The sequence below is a fragment of the Falco rusticolus genome, chromosome W (genome assembly GCF_015220075.1).
Source record: "Falco rusticolus isolate bFalRus1 chromosome W, bFalRus1.pri, whole genome shotgun sequence".
NCBI lineage: Eukaryota > Metazoa > Chordata > Aves > Falconiformes > Falconidae > Falco > Falco rusticolus.
Genome location: NC_051209.1, coordinates 21,901,078 through 21,922,756, shown reverse-complemented (window position 1 = coordinate 21,922,756; position 21,679 = coordinate 21,901,078). Strand labels below are relative to the sequence as shown.

General features: G+C 42.1%; 1 protein-coding gene across 5 annotated transcripts in view; it reads right to left on the bottom strand.

The window, feature by feature from the left end:
* LOC119140662 (protein Hook homolog 3-like) overlaps window positions 1-21,679 on the bottom strand; it is a 155,192-nt gene that overhangs the window by 97,871 nt on the left and 35,642 nt on the right. For all 5 annotated transcript variants that reach the window (XR_005101673.1, XM_037372184.1, XM_037372185.1 and 2 more), the window contains one exon: window positions 2,012-2,062. Coding sequence is in view for 3 of the 5 variants with exons in the window: in XM_037372184.1 (XP_037228081.1) it covers window positions 2,012-2,062 (51 nt within the window). In the remaining 2 variants the exon portion in view is untranslated. The remainder of the gene's footprint in view (window positions 1-2,011; window positions 2,063-21,679) is intronic.

The window sequence follows — 21,679 nt, the reverse complement described above, 5'->3', positions numbered from 1 at the left end:
GGAAGGCTAGCTCATATAGCTGGAGTGTTGCCATGGATGCTCTATGCAGAGGAGCAGCTTGAATACATGGAGCTTCGCCTTGGAATGAGTGATAAGCCAGTCAGACACCTGTTGGTCAAGTTGAGCAGACAGACCAACACAGGTAACATTGTGGTAGGTGTCTGTTACAGACAGCCTGACTAAGAAGTAGTATATGATGCCTCTTTTAGAAAGCAAAAAAGCAGCCTCAATCACAGGCCCTGGTACTGTAAGGCTTAAAACACACAGATATCTGCTGAAAGGGCAACATGTCTAGATACAAGCAATCCAGAAGATTGAGAGTAATGAAAATAATTTTCTTTATGTTGATGACTGATGAACCAACTAGGGGAGATGTTCTCCTGAACCTGTTACTTACAAACAAGGAAAAACTGTTAAGGGATGTGAAAAATCAAGGGTAGGTTGGCTGTAATGATCAAAAAATGGTGGAGATAAAAATCCTGACAAATGAAATAGAAGAATCACAGCCCTGGATTTCAGGAGAATAGATTTCAGCTTGTATCTGCTACTAGGAAAATTGTCCTGGAAGGCAAAGGGGCCCAAGACAGCTGGTTGGTCTTCAAGGACAACCTTCTCAAAGCACAGCAAACATCCATTCCAACATGCAAGAAATTGAGCAACCATGGAAGGTCACTATGGATGAACAGGAAACTCATAACTAAGGGGAAAGCAGTGAATGTCATTTACCTCAACTGTAATGAGGCCTTTGACACAGTCTCCCATTGTATCCTTTTAGCCAGATTGGTGAAATATGGACTGGATAAGTGGACAATAGGGTGGATGCAAAATTAGCTGGACTGTTCAGCTAAGAGGGTTGTGATCAGTGGTACAAAGTCCAACTGACAAATGGTTACTAGCAACATCCTTAAGGAATGGATACTGGGGCAAGTACTGTTTGCTATCTTTACTAATCACCTGGACGATGGTACAGAGTACACTCTCAGTAAGTTCACAGACAATACCAAATTGGGGGAAATTATCAATATCCTGTAAGGTAGAACCTCTATCCAGAAGGACCTTGACAGGCTGGAGAAGTGAACTGGCAAGAACTTCATGAAATACAAGAACAAATGCCAAGTCCTGCACCTGGGGAGGAGTAACACACTGCACCAGTAGAGGCTGGGGCCAACTGGCTAGAAAGCAATGTTGCAGAAAAGAACCTGGGGGTCCTGGTGGACAACAACAGGAAGCAGCAGTGTATCCTTGCAGCCAAGAAGGCCAACCACATATTAGCAAGAACACAGACAATGCATCACGGGAAGTGATTCTTCCCCTCTATTCAGTATTTGTGAGACCGCACCTGGAGTCCTGTATCTAGTTCTGGACTCCTCAGTAAAAAACAGATACTGACATACCGTAATAAGTCCAGTGGGGGCTACCAAGACAATTGGTGAGCTGGAGCATGTGATGTACAAGGAAAAGCTGAGAGATCTGGGTTTGTTCAGCCTTGAGAAGAGAAGGCTCAGGTGAGTTTTGTATTGCTGTCTAAAACTACCTAGAGGAAGGGAAGGTGTAGAGAAGATGGAGCCAGCCTCTTCTCAAAAATGCACCGTGATAGAATGAGAGGCAACAGAGGAAATTCTGGTTTGATGCAAGGAAAAGCCTTTTTCTCCCCCATGAAGGTAGTTAAACGCTGGAACTCCAGCCCAGAGAGGCTGTGGAATCTCCATCCTTGGAGGTATTAAAACATCAATTGGACAAGGCCCTGAGCAATCATCTCTTGTTGGCCCTGCTTTGGAAAAACAAAACAACTTTGGATTGCATGACCTCTGGAGGTACCTTCCATCATACATGATTGTATGGTAATGTGGGCAATCAATTTTGAGAGGGCTAACACATGAGAACAGGCTACAAGACTCCTTGAGTGCCCAACACTGAAAAAGTCCAGACCTAAAAATCAGCAGACTACATTGTACATTGAAGATATATAACAAAAGATAAGTGAATGTAGATTACTTAAGAATATTCTTACCTCATGGTTATAATCCATTATTCCTTTTAAAATTTTCTTCAAGTTGCTTACCTATAACAGGAAAAGGAAGGAAATATGTTAAAAATGCAGGGAAGATCTAAATAGATGTTAAGTTACACAAATACTATATGGTCAAAGAGTTGACAGTCACACAAAAAAAGACCTCCCCCCATCATGAATCACACAATATACATCTATAAGTTTCCATGAGAATTTATGCCTGAACAGTTTAAATTAGCATAAAGTTAAGCAGTGGTCCCTTGTGATCAAATTTCTAGATGTTATCACAAGTCCACATGAAACAATGGAACCCAGTTAAGTCTATGAAAAGACCACCTCACCACCACAAACACACACAAGATTACACACCACATTGTCTTGAATGGTGTTTAGATCAGACACTGATTTTCTAAAGAAGTCTCCTCTAGAGTATTTGTTTATCTTCAGATGCTTTTATATTTAAAAAATAAAATTTTCTTTTCCTCTCCGCTTTTCTTGAAATATCCTGGCAAGTCTTCTTACTCTAGAAACATACACCTCCAAGCCAAAACTCCTAATAAGCTCATATTTCACTATTCAGTCATACTCCTTCCTCTCTAAGCTACAGAAATTTTTTCATGTTCTCATTAATTATTTCTCCTAGTTCCTACATTTTTTTCATTGCTAATCTACGACTTCTTTACAATTAAATGCCTTCCTTACAGTAATCAAGACAATCCCACATTTCTTGGCAGTGTCTTCAATCCCATGCAAAAATAAGTACTGTAACACTTGCACAATCAATGCCAAAGTTAAATTTCATATAAGCAGGAGGCTTGTATCTATGCCAAATTTCTATAGTACTAAAGGGTTTCAGTTCAGTCTGCTGAAAATTAGTTTAGAACAAGTATCAAACGGAGCACATTAAATTTATGAAGATACTGTATGGGTTTCATAGGTTATATTAAGAACAAACAAATCTTCTGGTTGAAAATAACCTCTACAGATTATCAGCCTATTAGTGTGATAAAATATTTAGCAAAGAATTTAACAATAGAAGCAACGTGTTATCTCATTTGACAGGATGTTTAAACAACTTCTGTAAAGGCTTCTTTAAGAGGGATGGAGAGAATGGCAAAAAAGTTTAATTTCCCTGGGTAATCACGTCCCAGGTCAATTCATTATCTCAGACCTAAATAGTATACTGCCCTATGACAAAGTTTATACTGCAGTTGATTACATTTTACAAGATGCGTACTACTGACATGTTGTTACAACAAATACAAAAATATAACAGATGGAAGAGGGAGGGGAAATGAAGCACCACAAATTTTTACTGTCTTTAAAGAGATATTAACATAGCTATGTCAATAGTCTCTTATATATCTCTAAGTTATCTATCTTTCAAAAAGATATGAAAACACACAGCAGTGTTGTGGTTTAATCCCAGACGGCAACCAAGTACCATGCAGCTGCTCACCCACTCCCCAATCCGGTGGAATGGAGAGGAGAATTAGAGGCAAATCCCATGGGTTGAGATAAGAACAGTTTAGCAATTGAAATAAAGTTAAATAATAGTAATAACAATAACAACCGTAACGAAGAGGAGAGAGAGAAATAAAACCCAAGAAAAAAAACCAAACAAACCTAGAGATGCACAATACTGTTCCTCACCACCCACTGACCAATGCCTAGCCAGTCCCCAAGCAGTGATCAGCAGTTCCCAGCCAACTCCCCCCAGTTCATATAGTCAGAACGATGTTCTATGGCATGGAAAATCCCTTTGGCTAGTTTGGGTCAGCTGTCCTGGCTATACACCCTCCCAGCTCCTCGTGCACCTACTCACTGAAAGAGCATGGGAAACTTGAGGAGTCCTTGATTTAGAGTAAGCGCTACTTAGCAACTAAAACATCAGTATGTTATCAACATTATTCTCATACTAAAACCAAAACACATCACTGTAACAGCTACCAGGAAGAAAATTAACTCTGTCCCAGCTGAAACCAGGAGAAGCAGAAAATAAGTTAGGAAGCACTATACTGTGGAGTGGCTGGAAGACAACGGACATATTATGAGCTATCCAGACCAAGTAACTTTGTTGTAATAGCAGGCCAAGCAGGCCAAAGCTGTAACAAGCTGCAGGTGTTGTGAAGGACACATGCAAGGCCAAGGGAGACAAACTGTGTATTCACAGAGAGATAAGAGAGTTGGACAGAAAGATGAGAAAAAGCAGGATGCCTGCACAAGGGGGGGAGCAGCATGTGGGCACCACACCGGGACCTATCATAGGGGAGATGGAAGTATGTGAATGAGTAGTTTTAACCTATCACCTTTTACATAACAAAGCCTGCGTAGCGTGTGCATTTTTAGCTGGGGGTATAAATTGGTGAGAGTCTATTAATATCACCCGTAGAGTATAAATTGCTGTGTATCCCTTAATAAAGTGGCACTAACTTGATCACATTGGTTGTACAAGTTGCGTCCGAGCCTTCTGCGTCAACACTATACTGATAATCAAGGACAAATTATGAACTCCGGCATAGCCAAAATGAGAGCTGCTGAAAGCTCATCTCTATTTCTCTCCAAAGAAAAGTTCAAGAATGCAACAGGCTATTCATCCCAAAAGATAAAAGGAGAGCCCTGCACTTAATTATGATGGTCTGACCATTTCATTTCTACTAAACTCACCCTTACAGAAGCAGGAGTCAAAACCTGACTTACTACAAGCATATATAAAGCATTCCTGGGAAATGTTCCTAGTCTTCATAATTGTTGAACCTAAAGTTATACTGAAGCATTCACCTAAACATCTAAAAAGACATACCAAACACTCTGGCAACCTAAGGTAAGAAATAGAGATTCTACATGACAATCTGCAGAAAACAGCTGTTCCTGGTATCTCTTTTAATTGGATGTACACAAATTATGAGTTTATCTCCATGTTTAAACCCCCCTCTCCTGCCATCAAACGCACTGTTTTTAGTCCAAGAACTTCAAAAATTTCCTAGATTATTGCCAAATGGTTCAGGCCCCACCACCTCTCTCAGTGATCATGCACTGTCATAACCAAAGTCCATAGCAAATTTAAGAATTTTATCAATTGTTTTTCATATCACTGCAAAGAATACTGTACTGATTGGGATATAATTTTCAAATTTGATTCATTAAAAACCTTCCAGTTTGTGATTTGCCTCAGGCTGCTGTAGAAAGCACCACAGAAAACAATAGGCCATGTTTCTCCTCTTATCTTCTTACTGCACTGCTTTTCAGTTGTCATTCCCTCCCCCACATCCACCCAGTAGCTTCTGGACTGCTGACTCCATATTAGAATAGACATGATAGATAATAAGCAAATAACAGTCATTTTAATATTGGGGGGGGAAGCAGCAAAATGGTTGGGGGCGATATAGATTAAAAACTAGCCCAGGGGGCATGTATTAGCTTGACATGTTTAGAGTGGGCAATAAGGAAGGGCTCATCCTTTAGCTAGCAGATGTTTTACACTTGAACAAAAAGATAGATTATGGTCTGCAACAAAAGGTTAGATGATGGATGACACTTAAAGAACTCTTAGATAACAGAAACAATGGACTACTAATGTATGCAAAGATAAGCAGGAACTTTAGGTAACCAGCCAAGAAGGTGAAAAGTACATCTTGAAGAGGCACCAGAGGGAGAAGATTATGATAATGAATTTTTGGAAACCCTACACATATGCATGACTTTGTATAATAAACACCCATCAGCTTGTTGAAATAGTGTGCAAGTTAGGAGGACCCCTTACACCCAGCGTCACAATAAACATACCTGCTATATAACTCTCTAAGTTGTAGTTTGATTCTGCATGTCAGGGGTTGTCCCACCACCACCCCTCCACAATGCAACTGTGACCCTCCTGCTGCACTCTAAAGGATGTTCACATGTGGAGCACTGCCACTTCTCTTCCCAGCTGATCTCTGGGGAGTTTTAACTTCCTTCCTCTCCCTCTCTATCCCTATGTTTTAATCTGTGCTCATTGCCTTCTGTCCTGTCAGTGGGCATCACAAGAAGAGTCTGACTCCCTCTTCTTCACTCCCTCCCATCAGGTATTTATATACGTTTATAAGTCCTGTTGCCTGCCTGCCACACACACACCCCCACCCCACACCCCCCAAGCCTTCTCTTCTCCAGACTGAAGAGTTGCAGCATGCTCAGCCTCTCCTCACAGAAGACATTGCTCCAGTCCCTGGACCATCTCCATGGCCCTGTGCTGGACTCACTCCAGTAGCTCCATACCCTCCTTGCACTAAGGAGCCCCAAACTAGACACAATACTCCAGCTGGGGCCACACAAGTGCTGAGTACAGGGGAAGGATCACCTCCCTCAACCTGCTGGCAATGCTCCTCCTAATGCAGCCCAGTATACCATTTGGCCTCTTTGCATCAAGTGCACATTGCTGGCTCATGTTCAACCTGCTGTCCAATAGGACCCCCAGGTCCTTTTCTGCCAAACTGCTTTCCAACTGGGTGGTGCCCAGCATGTACTGGGTGCCTGGGGTTGTTCCTCCCCAGGTGCAGGACTTTGCCCTTCCCATTGTTGAATTGTATGAGGTTCCTGTCAACCCATTTCTCCAGCCTGTCCATGTCCCTCTAGATGACAGCACAATCCTGTAGCTTATCAGCCACTCCTCCCACTTCTGTTCCATCATCCAGCTCGCTGAGGGTACACTCTGACCCATCATCCAGCTCATTAATGAGAAGGTTAAACACTATCAGCCTCACTATTGACCCCTGGAGTACACATCTAGTGACTTGCCTCCAACTTCACTTTGTGCATTCAATCACACCCCTCTGGGCCTGGCTGTTCAGCCAATTCTCAGTCCACCTTACTGTCCATTTATCTAGCCTGCACTTTGTCAGCTTCTCTAAGAGGATGTTAAGGGAAACAACGTTAAAGACTTCACTGAAGTCAAGGAAAACAACACTTACTGCTCTCCTCTTGTCCACCAAACTAGTCACCTCACTATAGAAAGCTACCAGGCAAGCGAGGCATGGTTTCTCCTTCATAAATCCATGCTGACTACTCCCAATCACCTTCTTGTCCTCCATGTGCCTGGTTTCCAGGATTATCTGCTTGTGGTTTAACCCCAGCCAGTAATTAAGTACCACACAGCCCCTCACTCACTCCTCCCTCACCCAGGTGGGGTGGGAAGGGGAATCAGGAAGGAATATAGAACTCAAGGGTTGAGATAAGAACAGTTTTAACAACTGCAAAAATAAAACCAAAAGAACAATAACAACAGTTACAAGGAAAAGGAGAGAGAGGAAGAGAGGAGTGAAACCCAAATGGAAAAGAGAAAAGAAAGCTAGTGATGCACAATACAACTGCTCACCACCTGCTGACAGACATCACCCAGCCAGCCCCTGGGCAGCAAGCCAGGCCACCCTCACCTCCATCTAGGTCCTCTCCTCATCTCTCCTACATGCAGGGCACACACTCTCCTCCCTCTGCTTATTCTAGGTCTCTCTTCATTTAGTGCTCTTCTTCCATACCCTTTAAAGCAGGGGTCCTCAAATTACAGCCCCCCAGGGTCTTCAATCTGGCCCCCGGTATTTACAGAACCCCCCTGCTGGGGGTTGAGGGGAAACCAAGTAGCTGCAGCTGACCTCCTGACACTTCATCTGTGCACCAGCCTCCTGCTTAAAAAGTTTGAGGACCTCTGCCTTAGAGCTATTTAACTACTTGGCAGGAACCAGCCACAGCTGCACATTATCCACATCAGCCAACCCACTGCCCCTGAAGCAAGCCCACAGCTGTATATTATCAATGTTAATTAACCTGCCTTCATTCCTCTATAATTCCTCTACACCCTCCCAATTTCCTGTGCCCTTCTAGCCCTCTCACCAGCAAGGTCTGAGAAACCAAAAAGTCTCTGACCATGCTATTCCCACACCAAATCCAAAACACAGCACTTCACTAGTAACCAAGAAGAGAATTAACTTTATCCCAGGATGCTGCTCCATCACCTTCCCAGGGATCAATACAAGGCTGACCAGCCTGTAGTTCCCTGGGACCTCTTTCTTGCTCTTCTTAAAGATCAAGGTGACATTTACTCTCTTCCAGTCCTCAGGAACCTCTCCCGCTCTCCACAACCTTTCAAAGACAATTGAGAGTGTCCTCACAATGAGATCAACCAGCTCCCTCAGCACTCATGGGTACAACCCATATCCTATGGTATTTTCCCAAGTAAATAACTGAAGAAGCCAAAGTCTGCTGTCCTGAAGTCGAGGTTTGTAGTCCTGCTTTTTATTCTGCTCCCTCCTTTTAAGATTCTCTTAGGAGTTCACTCTAACATCTCGTGGTCACTGCAGTCAAGGCTACCTCCAACTTTCACAACCCCAGCTAGTTCTACCTTGCTTGTAAGCATGAAGTCCAGTAGAGCATTTTTCCTTGTTGTCTTCTCAATCACCTGTGTCAGGAAGTTGCCATCAATGCACCCTAGAAATCTCCTAGATTTCTTATGCCCTGCTGAATTGCCCTTCCAGCAGATACCATGGTGGTTAAATTCCCCCATGAGGACCAGGGCTTGTGAGTATGAGGCTTCTTCCAGTTGCCTGAAGAAGGCCTCATCTATTTCTTTTTCCTGATTAGGCAGACTAGCAGACACCCATCACAACATCACCCATGTTGTTCTGCCTTCTATTCCTGACCCATAGGCTCCCAACTGGCTCCTCACTGGTTCCAAGTCAGCTGTATCCACAATTCCAATGGCCTATGCTAGGGTTTCTGCTCTGAACTGCATTCTGCAGGAATCTTTGTCTCTCCACTTAAAATATAGGGGGCCAAGAAAGACACCAATCTATTAGCTTTGGGGCCCACCCCACCCTGATCACACACACACCTGTCTTCTATGAAAATAAGTCCTAAGAACATGCCTGTATTTTTGATTGGCATGGGCAGGTATGGGCACTTGAGTTTAATTGGAAACCAAGATATATTTTTAAAGAAGGAGGTAGCTCTGAACACATTTTCAGATTATATTTATGTTGGGACATAGAGTGTCTCAGAAGTTAAAGACACAGAAACAGAAATAACTATGTTAGTTACTAATTATCTTCTTGACGTTAGGTGAATATCAGGCCAGATTCAACAGCCCAAGAGACACGAGGCTGCCCCAACTCCATGCCCAGGTCTAATCAGTAGCAAGGCTGAAGATGTATTCCCAGTAGGCACACACACAAAGCACACATATACACCACATATATACATATATATACACATACAGACACACTCAGCACTCACACGAATACAAAGAGCACCAATGGCCTTATGCTGTTCCCCTCTCTGCCTGAGCAGGATGGAGGTCCATTAGTGGGAATGTATGTACATAAGTATAATGTGGATCCCTCTAGCAGCAGAGCTCAGATATTCAGTCTGCCCAGTAGCTGCCCTTTGATCCCAGTCTCCCCAGCTGCTAGCACCTGGACATATGAACCCCCTGAGGCTGCAGCCCCATTCAAGTTAGTGATAGAGATCAACTCACTCACATACACATGCACAGAGCTGTCTGGAACTCTCTTGGTTCCCCAGTAGCCAACCCTCCATAGTCTCACCCTTACAGACACACACATACACAAGTGGGTTTCACCCTTAGAGACCCCCAGACCCTACAGTCTCTCCAGCATCTGGCTGGGACTCCACTGGTCCCTGAGCTCCTACCATGGGCTCACCCTCAGAGACACACCCCCACCCCCCTGACTCCCAGGTCACTTCATCTAGTCACTGGCTAGTTTGTGCTAGTGATCATACACTTACACCCTGGCATCATTCGGTCCAGTTACTGGCACTATAGACACACAGGTGCTCTGGCCCCATGTCCCACTCCAGTGACTGGCACTTGATTTTTCTCACTCAGCTTTCTCCAGTTGCTGGTACTAAGGCACATGAGCCCTCCAACCTGTGGAGTGACTCCAGTTGCTGGCACTCAGACATCCTTACACACATACATGCACACAGACTAGAGCCCCCCTCACCCAGGGAGAGTTAGAAAGGAATTTAATAAGAAAATAGGACAGACTGCACTGATCAAGTACAGGGCATGGCCAGACAAGTTTATTGACCAGGCATTCGTTTACATGCAACCGACCCTTTTTATCCCCTTACTCTTCTTTTTTCCCCACGTTATTCCTCCCCAAATCACTTAAGCCCCTCTCTTTTCCTGCCTTTTGTTCCTCCCCTAAACACTCCATAAGAAGTCCTGTGCAATCCCAAAATGGTCTTCCCCTGCATCCCATAATGTGTCTTATATCCCTAGGCAGCAATCCCCCCTCAGTCCAAAAGGTGCTCCAGCATTGACTTGTCTTGAATTTCACGCTTGGAGCACAGGGCTGTCATTCTCCTGGGACAGCCCTGAAAGGACCCCAGACAGGATAACTGTATTGGGTGTATGTGGCAAGGTTTTGGTAGCAGGAGTGGTCTCTGTGAAAGGACATTGGGGCTGCACTGTGCTGGACACAGCTGGCTCTGCAACAGACCCACTGCAAGCCAAAGCTGAGTGAATCAATGAAGATGGTGGCACCTTTGTGAAAACATATTTAAGAAAGGACAGAAAACTTCAGGTAGAGAGAGGAGGGAACAAAAAGAGTGATAAGCAACAGAGGGAACCTGAATATCAGAAATGGAGGAGGTGCTCCATGGTGCCAGGGCAGATATTTACCATGCCGGAGCAGCACACAGTCTCTGCAACCTCTCCTCCCTTCCCTTAGTGGTTTGGCTGCCTGTGTTCAAGGCCAGCTCTGACATGGTGCAACTATGCAACCTGGGATCAGACTGCTGGGAAAGAGTCGGGTGAGAAAGAGCCAGGAGAACATTCATCAGAGGCCTCCTCACTTTGCTCAGGTGCAGCAGATGCCTCGCCCTTGGGCCTGAGCTACTCTGCAGATATGCTGTGACTAGCCATGTCCCTCACTAATGCTGACTTGACCCACTGACTTGACTTCCTGGCTTGACCTTAGACCTGCCTTGTCACTATAGCCTTGCCTAACCATTACTGGACTATTGACTGAACCTGGCTGCTGTGACCAGACCTGCCCTGCTCTCCTTGCTGTGGGACTATGCCCTATAGCTGAGGCCACTGCTCCTGCCTGCCTTGCTGTCACCCTTGGTTCCAAGATCATCTGCCTTTGCAGAGCACTCACTTCTGCTGTTCTCTAACATAGCATGATAAAATTAAACATATAGGCACAAATGTCAATCACAAGTCATTAATTGTTGAAAATTTCTGTTCAAACATATCAGCATCCCTTGACCACTGAACTAATTTTGTTTAAGGAATTTCATTCTTGAGAAATTTTAGCAAGAAAATTAAGTCACTTTTTGGTGCTATTTCCTAGTTTCAGTGAAGGCTGTTTTGTTTTGTTTTCAAAATGTGTCAGTAGGAAATACTGGTTTGCATACAGTTCAAAAAGAGATTTTAGAAGTATTCAGTTCTTAATCAGGAAAGAGTTCTCTCTATGTTCATAGATTTCTTTTTGTTAGACACAACAAAATTATATTTAAGCCGTTAATGAAAAGTAGAGTTTTCATTCCCAAATGGGGGGGAAAAAGTGAACTGCTAAGCTTAGTGTTTACATAAGTTTTGCCCCTGAAATTCTATCTTCCAGGAAGCAAACTGTATTTGTATTAGAAACACAATATTTAAGTAGAATGTGTCAGTTTTAATATACAGTATACTAAGTGGCTGGATGCTTTCTACTCTGCCAGTCCCTAGAGTTCTAACATTTCTCTTATTCTATCCTATTCTATCCATTACTCAAATCTCTGAAGCCAAAGTCTGCTCTGAAACCAAGATTATAATGACTTGTGACTGTACAGATTTACTTGAAACTAGCTGGCCACCAGGTAACCACCAAGCTGGCTCTATCACTCCTCAACAGGACAGGGGGAGAAAATACAATGGAAAAGCTCATGAGTCAAGATAAGGACAGGGAGATCACTCACCGATTACCATCATGGGCAAAACAGACTTGAGCTGGGGAAATTAGTTTATTGCCAATTAATTGTAACAGAGTAGGATAATGAGAAAAAAATAAGAACAAATCTAAACACACCTTCCCCCCACTCCTCCCTTCTTCCCAAGCTCAACTTCACTCCTGACTTGTCTACCTCCTCCTCTGCCTGAGCAGCGCAGGGGGATGGGGAATAGGGAGTTGTAGTGAGGTCATAACTCCTCCTCACACTCTTCCCCTGCTCCAGCGTGGGGTCCCATCCATGAGATACAGTCCTTCACAAACTTCTCCAATGTGGGTCCTTCCCACAGGATGTAGTTCTTTAGGAACTGTTCCAGCATGGGTCCATTCCACAGGGTGCAGTCCTTCATGAATGGACTTCTCCAGCGTGGATCCCCCACGGGGTCACAGGTCCTGCCAGAAAACCTGTTCCTGCATGGTCTCCTCTCCACAGGCCACATGTCCTGCCAGAAGCCTGCTCCTGCATAGGCACTCCACAGGCTGTGTTTTCCTTCAAGGCACATCTACCTGCTCTGGTGTGGGGACCTCCATGGGCTGCAGGGGAAATCTCTACTCCAGCACCTCCTCCCCCTCCCTCTTCACTGACCTTGTATCTACAGGGCTGTTTCTCTCACATATTCTCTCCCTCAGCTGCTGCTGTGCAGCTTTTTTTACCCTTTCTTAAATATGTTATCACAGAGGCGCTACCACCATCACTGATTGGCTCAGCTGTGGCCAGCAGCAGGTCCATCTCGGAGCCATCTGGAACTGGCTCTGTCCAACATGGGGACAGCTTCTGGTGTCTTCTCACAGAAGCCACCCCTACAGCACCCCCCTACAGCACCCCCACCCCACCCCGCTACCAAAACCTTGCCATGTAAACCCAATACAGTATAGTAATAGAACAATACTTTTAATAAAACACTGTCCTTGCAGTTATCAGCAAGTAAACCAACTAACTGAATAGAAAGATAACTTACAGTGCAGGGGGAAGGTGGCAGGGGAGGAGGGAGCCATGTATCCATGAGTCTTCCATATTCTCCATACGCAAGAACATTCAATCAAAGTTTACAATTGGGTAGTTTTCTAAATAGTTGTGTCAATGCTGCCAAGATTACTGGTCAAAGGGAAGGTATCAGAGAAGTGCGACAAAAACCCCTGCACATTCTGTCATCACCCATTTTTCATTCTAGGCTGGATTGCTGGATCCTTTATATGGTTTGTAATACTGACAGCTCATACAACTGGCTGACTATTACACTATATAGTGTTGGATACAGAGAGCGACTGTCTAGCAACAAAACTATGCCTCAACAAGCTATCAGTTACTTGAAATAAACTGCTCTATGAGCAGCAGAACTAACAGAGCTGGTTTGGGGAGGAATGTCCCTTGTTTCCCAGCCCACCCACACTGCCTCATCAGTTTCCCTCACTTCTGCTGGCAACCCTATTAGTCAAGACACAGTACATGCTATACATAAGTCCAGAGTTACATGTGACTGGCCTGGCAGCACATACAATACTAACAGGTCTGTTGGCCAAACCAAAACATGTACAACAGCAGTCCTCCCTACCTTTTTGTCACAAGGCACTTATTTGTGCATATTCTTTATTAAGCCACTGATATTCATAAGCCTGTAAGAACTAAAACATCTCAGAATTCTAAGCCCTTTGTCAAAATGTTACAGATTTGCTAATAAGTTAGAATTAATTGACTTTATTTGATTTTATAAAATCATTCTTAATAGAAATATAGAGGGATAAGAAATATATTTTAATGAAACTTATAGTTGCACAGTAAAAGCTGTTATGAAATCCTTTGTACAGTCCTGTACCAAGGCCAGAAGAATGGGCTACAATCATTGTTTAAAACTTAGGTAACAAATGTGGGGTTTTACAGATTTCTTTGTATTTGACTAGTCTTCTGTATGTAGAAAGTGTATTGAAATGTCAGAATATAGGATTAATGGGAACTGGGGAGAGTCGACTGGAACAGCTTGTAGTTACCTGCCAAGAAACCGTGAACTTTAGTAAAAGGTAATTCCGGCAGGGGAAGATCGCAACCACCGACTCATATACCACCTACCCAAATCGTACCCCAGACCCATTTCTAGACCTTTCTAACCGTTACTGCGCAGAATCGGATATGGGAGGAGGGTATGTTAATGATTTTCGGGAAGTATTATGATTATGCATGAATAGTTAATGAATATGTATGAATAAGTTCTATATATGGTGTCTAATTTTGAGACTTGGTGTGCGTTGATCGTGAGAGGACTCACTCATGCACCCGGCCGTCAATAAAGAAGTGTCTGCTTATCTGCATCACATTGGTGTCAATAAGTTCTTCGTTCCGAGATTTTGGTAACAGTTTTTGGCGACCCAGATGGGACCTCACTGAAGGAGACCGGAGGAGTCGGGGACCTGATCAGTTCCAGCCGGCACCGAGGATTTCTCGGGGATACCCATTGATCCCTGATCCGTAAGGCTCTTCGCGACATTCCCTGGATTTTGGTAAGACACTTCTTTTTTTGTAATTGTAGTAAGTGGGTTAGAGCCCCACTAAAGTAAGTGCACTGGAGGAAGTGGGTTAGAGTCCCACTGTATTTGTCTGCCTGTCAGACGCGGTGAAAGCTGTGCAGGGTTGGACTAAAAGAATCCTAGGGGAAGTGGAAGTTTAAGCGTCTGCCCGTAAGACATAAGCGAAAGCTATTGCAGGGTTGGACTAAAAGGATCCTTGTGGAAGTGGAAGCCTAGGCGTCTGCCCGTAAGACATAAGTGAAAGCTATTGCAGGATTGGACAACAGTGGAGATAAAAGAACATAGCGGAGATAAAAGAACCTATATGCTATAGTGTTCGCTAAGGTAGCACCTTTAACAAGAAGATAGAAGGGGTTTTTTGTGTTACGGAATTGGTTTTTTGGTTGTGTATTGAGGAGAAAATTAAGAAGTGTATAATATTGTGTTACATACCTTTGTTTAAAGTAACAATTGTGGAAAAGTGTGAGTGTGGCTGTAAGGGTGAAATGTGCAATTGAGCACGAAAGCGAGTGTGGAGTTCGGATCCGCAGATCGGAGTGACAGATTTGAGTGATTGTGTATTGTACTGTAAAGTGATTATACCATGGCATCTAAGTTAACTCAGTTGTTTAAAAGTAAAAGTATAAGTAATCTTGCTGCAAATGACAAAGTCCCGAAAAAAATCTCAGTTGGGATGTTTGTTGGCACATTGGAGAGATTTACATGATGATTTGCGAAAGAACCAGATGATTGAGTATTGTAATAATTGGTGGCCTCTGTATACATTGGATAATCAGGAAAAGTGGCCCATGAATGGGACACTAAATTATAACACTATTCTGCAGTTAATGCTGTACTGTAAAAGAGAAGGGAAATGGAGCGAAATGCCATATGTGGATTTGTTCTTTTACTTAAGACAGAGAAAAGACTGGCAGGATGAATGCAAGTTAACTGTTGGAGATAATTTGGTGATGGCTATAACTGCTGATAATAAGAAAGTGAAAAAGTGCTGTTCAACTTGTAAGATCGGGAAAGGTTGTTTGAAGAAGAGAATTGTTTCTGAAATTGATGACGGACCAGAATTAGATATATCCCCTCCTAGGAGAGAAAGGAATCAGGGTCAAGAATATAGGGCACGAGGACAGGTGGGGGAACCAGATAGCAGTGGAATAGAAGATGTGGAGGAGAGATTATCCGAGATTGTAATTCATACCCCTGTTTCCCGGAGAACTCGACAGCAGACACAAACAATAGCTCCCCTGTGACAGGGAGTTGGTAACGATGGGCCAGTGTATGTGAAAGTGCCTTTTTCATTTATGGATTTGATGGCATGGAAATGTTCAGCAGGAGACAGCCAAAGTAATGGTTTTAGATGATTGAAGGGGACCGGAGGGGAACCCAGCTGAGCCTCTGGTTATAATTAAGCTGGGAGAAAAAGAAGTTAAATTTTTAGTGGATACAGGAGCGACATTTTTGGTATTAAATACCTGTAAAGGAAAAATTGGAACAAAAAACAGCCAATATAATAAGAGCAACCGGGAAAGAAGAAAACAGGCCATTCCTGCAACCCCTGGATTTGAAATTTGGAAATAAAATAATTATATATGAATTATTGTATGTACCAAAATGTCCGATACCCTTGTTAGGAAGGGATTTGTTATCCAAATTAAATGCACAAATTGTTTTTGAGGAAAGAGAATTTTTCTTGAAAATACCCGAGTCAAAAACGAGAGAAATCCTGATGATACAAGAAAAGGTAAAGGAGCAGGAAAATCCACTGGAGGTGGATTTGGCAGTGATCCCTACAGTATGGGAAGCAGATAATCCTGGAAAATTGAAACTAACAGAGCCTATCAAAATAGACTTAAAGGAGCAGGGACTGTAAAAATTAAGCAATATCCAATCAAACCAGAAGTTAGACAGGAACTAAAGAAATTGATTGATAAATTTTTGGAGCATAAAATTTTGGAAGAATGTGAATCTGAGTATAATACTCCTATTTTACCAGTCAGAAAACCTTCGGGTGAATATGGGCTGGTGCAAGATTTGAGAGCAGTGAATTAAATAGTTAAGGATATTTATCCTGTAGTAGCAAACCCTTATACGCTGTAAACAGCGTTAAAGGAGACTTACCAGTGGTTTACAGTGCTTGATTTGAAAGATGCTTTCTTTTGTATACCTTTGGAAAGGGAAAGCAGAAAACTGTTTGCTTTTGAATGGGAAAATCCACAAACTGGGCAAAAAATGCAGTTAACATGGACAAGATTACCCCAAGGATTTAAAAACAGCCCAACAATTTTTGGAAATCAGCTGGCAAAGGAGCTTGAAATCTGGAAACAGGACAAATCAAGGCCTGGACATTTCCTTTTACAATATGTGGATGACATACTGATTGCTATAGAAGAAAGGTTTACTTGTATACAGGTGACTATTGACCTCTTGAATTTTCTTGGACTAAATGGCTACAAGGTATCCAGGAAGAAAGCCCGAATAGCCTGCCAGACTGTGATATATCTGGGTTTTGAAATTTCAAAAGGGCAGTGACAATTAGAAAAGATCGCAAAGAAACCATTTGCAATATACCTGAGCTGAAAAATATTCATGAACTCAGAGTGTTTTTGGGAATGACTGGGTGGTGTCGCCTTTGGATTATGAACTATGGGCTAATAGCTAAACCGTTGTATGAGGCCCGAAAGAATTCTCCCTTGGTATGGGGCCCACAACAGCAAAAGGCTTTTGTAGAGTTAAAACGTGCCTTAATGTCTGCACCTGCTTTGGGACTTCCAGATTTAACCAAAGATTTTCATTTGTTTGTCCGTGAGAGGCAACACCTTGCACTGGGAGTGTTAACTCAGAAGATAGGAAGCTGGAAAGGACCAGTCGGATACTTCTCCAAACAACTGGACACAGTGAGTAAAGGGTGGCCAAACTGCCTTCGAGCAGTGAGGGGCAACAGTAATGCTCATACAAGAAGCTCGGAAATTGATCTTGGGAAGAACAGTAACAGTCTATGTACTACACATGGTGATAACTGTCTTAGAACAGAAGGGGGGACACTGGCTGTCTCCGAGCCAAATGATGAAGTACCAGGTGGTATTGACTGAACAGGATGATGTGATTCTAAAGACAACTAACCTGGTAAACCCTGCAGTGTTTTTAAGTTCCATACAGGAAGAAGGACAACTGGAACATGACTGCTTGGCTACTATCGAGTATTTTTATTCCAGTCGTGAAGATCTGAAGGATGTACCATTGGAGCAACCAGACTGGGAATTGTATACAGATGGGAGCAGCTTTATGGAGCAAGGAATCCGATACGCAGGATATGTGGTAACAACAGATACTACAGTTATAGAAGCAGGAACATTGGAGAGTACCACGTCAGCTCAGAAAGTGGAATTTATTGCTTTGATTCGAGCCTTAGAATTAAGCAAAGACAAGAAAGTGAATATCTGGACAGATTCAAAATATACCTTTGGGGTAGTGCATGTCCATGGGGCTTTGTGGAAAGAAAGAGAGCTATTGTCCTCTCAAGGATCAAACATTAAACATCAGAAGGAAATTTTACAATTATTGCAAGCATTTCAGAAACCAGATCAAGTAGCAATCATGCGCTGTAAGGCACATGAAATTGGGAACACAAAAATAATAGCTGGGAATAATTTGGCTGATAAAACGGCAAGAAAGGTAGCAAAGAAACAAGCATTACAGATTGCAATAATTCCTTCTAAAACAGTAACCCTTCCCAGGGAAAAAACAAGATATTCAGAAGAAGATGAAAAAATGGGTCAGTTATTGAATGCTAAGAAAAGCCTAGTTGGATGGTGGTGGATAACTCCTAATGGACAAGTAGTAATTCCACCTCTTTTGATGAGAGAGATAATTCAAACAAGACATCAGGAATGTCACTGGGGGGCAGAAGCCTTAGTAGCTTCTTTACGGAAACAAGTAGTATCAGTTAAAATATTGGGAATAGCTAAAATGTTAACTGCAAAATGCGAAGTATGTTTGAAAAACAATCCAGGGATTAAGAAAAAAGTTCAAATGGGTAGATTGAAATCTGGTACAGAACCTGGAGATTACTGGCAAGTAGATTTTTCAGAGTTACCTAGACAAAATGGGTACCGGTACATCCTGGTAAGGGTTGATACTTTTACAGGATGGCCAGAAGCCCTTCCCTGTCGCACCACACAAGCAAAAGAAGTAGTGAAGTGGTTATTACAAGAAATAATTCCAAGATTTGGAGTTCCTATTGGAATTTCTTCTGACAGAGGTCCACACTTTGTTGTGGAAGTAGTTCAAAGCATTAGAAAAGTATTGGGTATTAATTGGGATTTACGTGCGTCCTGGAGGCCACAATCTAGTGGGAAGGTAGCAAGGATGAATCAGACTTAAAAAAAAAAAGACAAATAAGTAAAATTTGTCAAGAAACTAATCTAAAGTGGCCTCAGGCACTTCCATTGGTATTACTATGAATCAGGGTACAGCCAAAGAGTCAGTCCTTATGAATTATTATATGGAAAACCATATGAGTCTCCAGAACCAAATCCAAACATACATGTAAAAGGAAAACAAGATGTGTATAACTATTTGCTTTCTCTAGGGAAAACTTTGGCTACAATTCGGAGTGCAATAATTTGGAATAGACCTTTATCCCTGGAGAATTCAGTGCATGATTTCCAACCAGGAGACTATGTCTATGTGAAGACCTGGACCTCCGAAACTCTGCAGGAATGTTGGAGAGGACCTTTTTCAGATACTGTTAACCACTTTTACAGCTATCGAGACTGCAGAATCAGATGCTTGGATACATTATACTCGGGTGAAGAAAGTACCTACTCCATGGAAGATTGTTAACCGTGACTCAGAGACTTTAAAACTGACACTGAAACATGTCTAATTTTTTTATATCAGGTTTTGATTATTCTTTGGATTTTATTTTGGTCGGTAGTGTTGGTAGGATCATGGACTGACTTGGTGGACAGGAACAAAAGACAATTAGAAACAGAAAAAGTGATTAACATTCCCAAAAAAATGTTTGAGGAAAATTTGATATTGGGATTGATTAAAGGATTTGCCAATTTGCAAAATGTTACGCAGATTACTGCTTGTTTACCAATACCGAGGGCAGTAGGTGAATCTATTCCATGGGGAATTTTAACTATGAATCGGACCAATCTGGAACATAAAAATGAAACCCCTTATTGTGAACAAAGGGCAGTAACTCAATGGTATGAACAAGTAAAGGTTATCAGAAAACAGTGGAAGTCGCCAGGTAAAGAAACAGATTGTAAAAAACTATTGAATTATGATTTTATAACAGGATCCTGACCTAGTGCCATAGCTCGAGTTCTTTTTCCTGGGGTTCCAAATCCCCAGTTAGGATGGTGTTCTTATGATGAACAACTTAAAACCAATGTAAGCAAAAGTATCATGGAATGGAAGTGTAACAAAACTGGCCAAGGTACGCAATTAGTAGAACAATGGGACTCTATATGGTCCATGTCCATATTTTCCCAATTTCAGTACATGGCCAGAACTCCTTGGTGTTTTATTTGGGATGGAAAAGTTTTTGCAGTTTTACCCTCAGTCAATGATAAAACAACTTCATTGAGAGAGAAGGAGAATAAAATAGTGTCATGGTGGAAATGTGAAAAAGTGTATGATTGCAGCAATGCAGACTTAATAATTCAAAGAATTCCTCCTTTGGCCGCTGCTTTAAAATATGGTTGTTTTTGCCGAGGTCTTAAGAATACTCTCAATTTAACTAGTGCCTTTACACCCAGAAGAGTAACTCTGTTTAGTTGTAGAAAATCTACTATTCAAAGGCCAGGACATCTAATTTGGGCATTAAGTGATGGAACCTGGACAACTCATTTACCATTAGATGGTAACGTGAAACAAATTACTTTAGGCATGCCAACATTGTGCCCGATTTGGAAAAAATCAGCATTTAAAGGACCCTTGGAAAGTTTGAAATTAAAACGAACCAAGAGGTCTGAAACAGATGATGATACTTGGAACGAACCATCAACAGGAGTAAAAATTGGCTGGACTCTTGCATCACTTTTGAATCCTATAGCATCATATAGAAATAGAGAATGGCTTTATCAGTTAACAGGTCAAGTAGGAAAGTTAGCAAACATCACCAAGAAAGGGTTTAAGGAATTGAACATACAGTTACAGGCGACTTCCAAGATGACCTTACAAAACAGAATGGCATTAGATATGCTTCTACTTAAAGAGTATGGGGTATGTGGATATCTCAAGGATAGACTAGACCACTGTTGCATTCACATTCCAAATGTCACTCAAGATGTGGAACATGATCTGGACCTATTAGGTAAAATTGAAAAGGAAACAGAATCAATTTGAGAAGATATGTCAGAAGACTGGCTGGGGAAAATTTTTAGCAAATTAGGATGGAATCTAAGCTCTTGGATACAGTCCATAATCAAAACTTTGTTTCTGTTACTAATTGTCTTTCTGATGATCATGCTAGTATATGCTTGTTTGAAGAAACATTTTATCAATAGAATTGCAGACAACTGCATGATCATGAGAGAAGTACCAACTATTCCAGCAAGGTATAGTCGACCACCAAGATATGCTGAAACAAATGTTATGTAAATAATGTGAAAGTATAGAAATAATAATTTTCAACACTTTCAAAGGGGGGAAATGTTACAGATTTGCTAATAAGTTAGAATTAATTGACTTTATTTGATTTTATAAAATCATTTTTAATAGAAATATAGAGGGATAAGAAATATATTTTAATGAAACTTATAGTTGCACAGTAAAAGCTGTTATGAAATCCTTTGTACAGTCCTGTACCAAGGCCAGAAGAATGGGCTACAATCACTGTTTAAAACTTAGGTAACAAATGTGGGGTTTTACAGATTTCTTTGTATTTGACTAGTCTTCTGTATGTAGAAAGTGTATTGAAATGTCAGAATATAGGATTAATGGGAACTGGGGAGAGTCGACTGGAACAGCTTGTAGTTACCTGCCAAGAAACCGTGAACTTTAGTAAAAGGTAATTCCGGCAGGGGAAGATCGCAACCACCGACTCATATACCACCTACCCAAATCGTACCCCAGACCCATTTCTAGACCTTTCTAACCGTTACTGCGCAGAATCGGATATGGGAGGAGGGTATGTTAATGATTTTCGGGAAGT